The sequence below is a fragment of the Monoraphidium neglectum genome (assembly GCF_000611645.1).
Source record: "Monoraphidium neglectum strain SAG 48.87 unplaced genomic scaffold scaffold01879, whole genome shotgun sequence".
Classification (NCBI taxonomy): Eukaryota; Viridiplantae; Chlorophyta; class Chlorophyceae; order Sphaeropleales; family Selenastraceae; genus Monoraphidium; species Monoraphidium neglectum.
The window spans coordinates 10,254-11,977 of record NW_014011749.1 but is presented as its reverse complement, the minus strand read 5'-3'; the positions used below and the strand labels follow the sequence as shown (position 1 = coordinate 11,977).

The window sequence follows — 1,724 nt, the reverse complement described above, 5'->3', positions numbered from 1 at the left end:
GTGTGTGTGTGTGTGTGTGTGTGTGTGTGTGTGTGTGTGTGTGTGTGTGTGTGTGTGTGTGTGTGTGTGTGTGTGTGTGTGTTTGTGTGTGTGTGTGTGTGTGAGAGAGCACGCACACGTGCACGCGCGCACTTGCGTTTATTTGCGCTTCAGTGGATGCCCGTGCACATTCTCGTGCAACATGCGTGTGTGCACGCAGGCGCACGCAACGGCAGGCGTGGCTGCAGTGTGGCCTGTCCGGGGTAGGCTCCCGACACATGCAAGGCAAGCACAAGCACACGCGCGCGCGCATGCGCACCGCATCCTCTACGGCCTTGTCCAGCAGGCTCATCGCCGTGGAGTACTGGCTCTTCATCTCAGATAGAATCTCGCTGACGGCCGCCGCGGACGTGGCCGGGATCACCGAGCCCACCAGCAGCGCGACGCTGCGGGAGTCCCACAGGCGCTTGCCGTAGTAGCCCCTCCAGCCGCCGGCGCTGAACGCGGCCTTCCTCTCGTCGGTGTCGCAGATGTTCTTCACATCCAGCTCCTGGTGGGCCGCGCGTGTGGTCGCATGCATAGCGCGTGGGCCACAGTTTCAGTCGCCTTGCTTGGGGTGCCGCACTGTAAAGTGTGATGGGCATGCATCAAGCACCGCAAGCCGCGCGGCGGGCCGCCCCGCAACACGCGCCGACGCACCCTTGCCAGCGCCTGCGTTATCATCACAGCCGGGTTGCTTCTGATGATGGCGTTGCGGATGTAGCCGGAGGGGTCTGTGTAGGCGGCGCGCGCCTCGTCCACGACCGCGCCGACCCTGTTCAGGTCGGTGCCAAATTTGTCGACGGTCTTCTGCAGGGTGGTGACGGCTTTCGCTGCCGCGTCTTGGGCGCCTGCGAGAACACACGGCTTGCACACGGAGCACCCGCGGCCGAGCGGGTTGCGGACTTGGCAGCCGCAGTCGCAGCCGCTGGCCGCAAGGAGGCGGCGGCCGGGCGCGACGCGGTAGACGGATGGCGTTGGCGTTGGCTCACAGTTGACGGGGTCCTTGCGTGATGCCGTTGCCTGCGCGAGTGCGCACGGCTTGCACTGGGAGCACCCGCCGCTGAACGGGTTGCGGACTAGGCAGCCGCAGTCGCAGCCGCTGGCGCCCCGCAGGTGGCGGCCAGGCGCAAAGCGGTAGACCGACGGCGTTGGCGTTGGCGGTGGCGTCGGCACACATTTGACGGGGTCTTTGCGCGACACCGTTGTCTGCGCGATTGCACATGGCTTGCACTGGGCGCACCCTCCGCTGAACGGATTGCGAACCAAGCAGCCGCAGTCACAGCCGCTGGCCCCGAGCAGGCTGCGGCTGCTGTAGTCCACGGAGTAATCGGCGCCGTCCGCAGCGACCAGGGCCGCCAACACGGCAAGGCAGGAGCATAGGAGGAGTGACGCGCGCATCTTGCAGGGCCTGTTGCGAATGCATGTGTTGGTGGATCAGTGGAGGCGTGCACACAACATGAGTCAGAGAGCCAGCTGGAGCAGAGGCCCTCCATCAGGCGGGACGGCATGCAGTCGCATAGTCACATGACACTTGCAATATTAACAGGGAGGAGTTGCTGGCGCACCTGCGCGCCCACGCCACCCGCGTGGCTGCATTGCAGGCCGCCGGCCCGCCCAGCGGGACACATCAGCTGCCGGCCAGCAGCAATGGCTGGCGGCAGCCTGCATGCCACTCGGTCAGAGATGCCTGCATGCACCATGTT

At 65.4% G+C, this 1,724-nt stretch overlaps 1 protein-coding gene across 1 annotated transcript; it reads right to left on the bottom strand.

The window, feature by feature from the left end:
- Nucleotides 1–138: 138 nt before the first annotated feature.
- On the bottom strand, nt 139–1,419 carry MNEG_9279 (hypothetical protein; the record flags this gene model as incomplete). Its single annotated transcript, XM_014042251.1, has 4 exons — nt 139–171; nt 299–529; nt 679–869; nt 1,302–1,419. 4 exons carry the CDS (start codon nt 1,417–1,419, stop codon nt 139–141), a joined length of 573 nt encoding a protein of 190 aa, XP_013897705.1.
- Between the last annotated feature and the right edge of the window lie 305 nt (nt 1,420–1,724).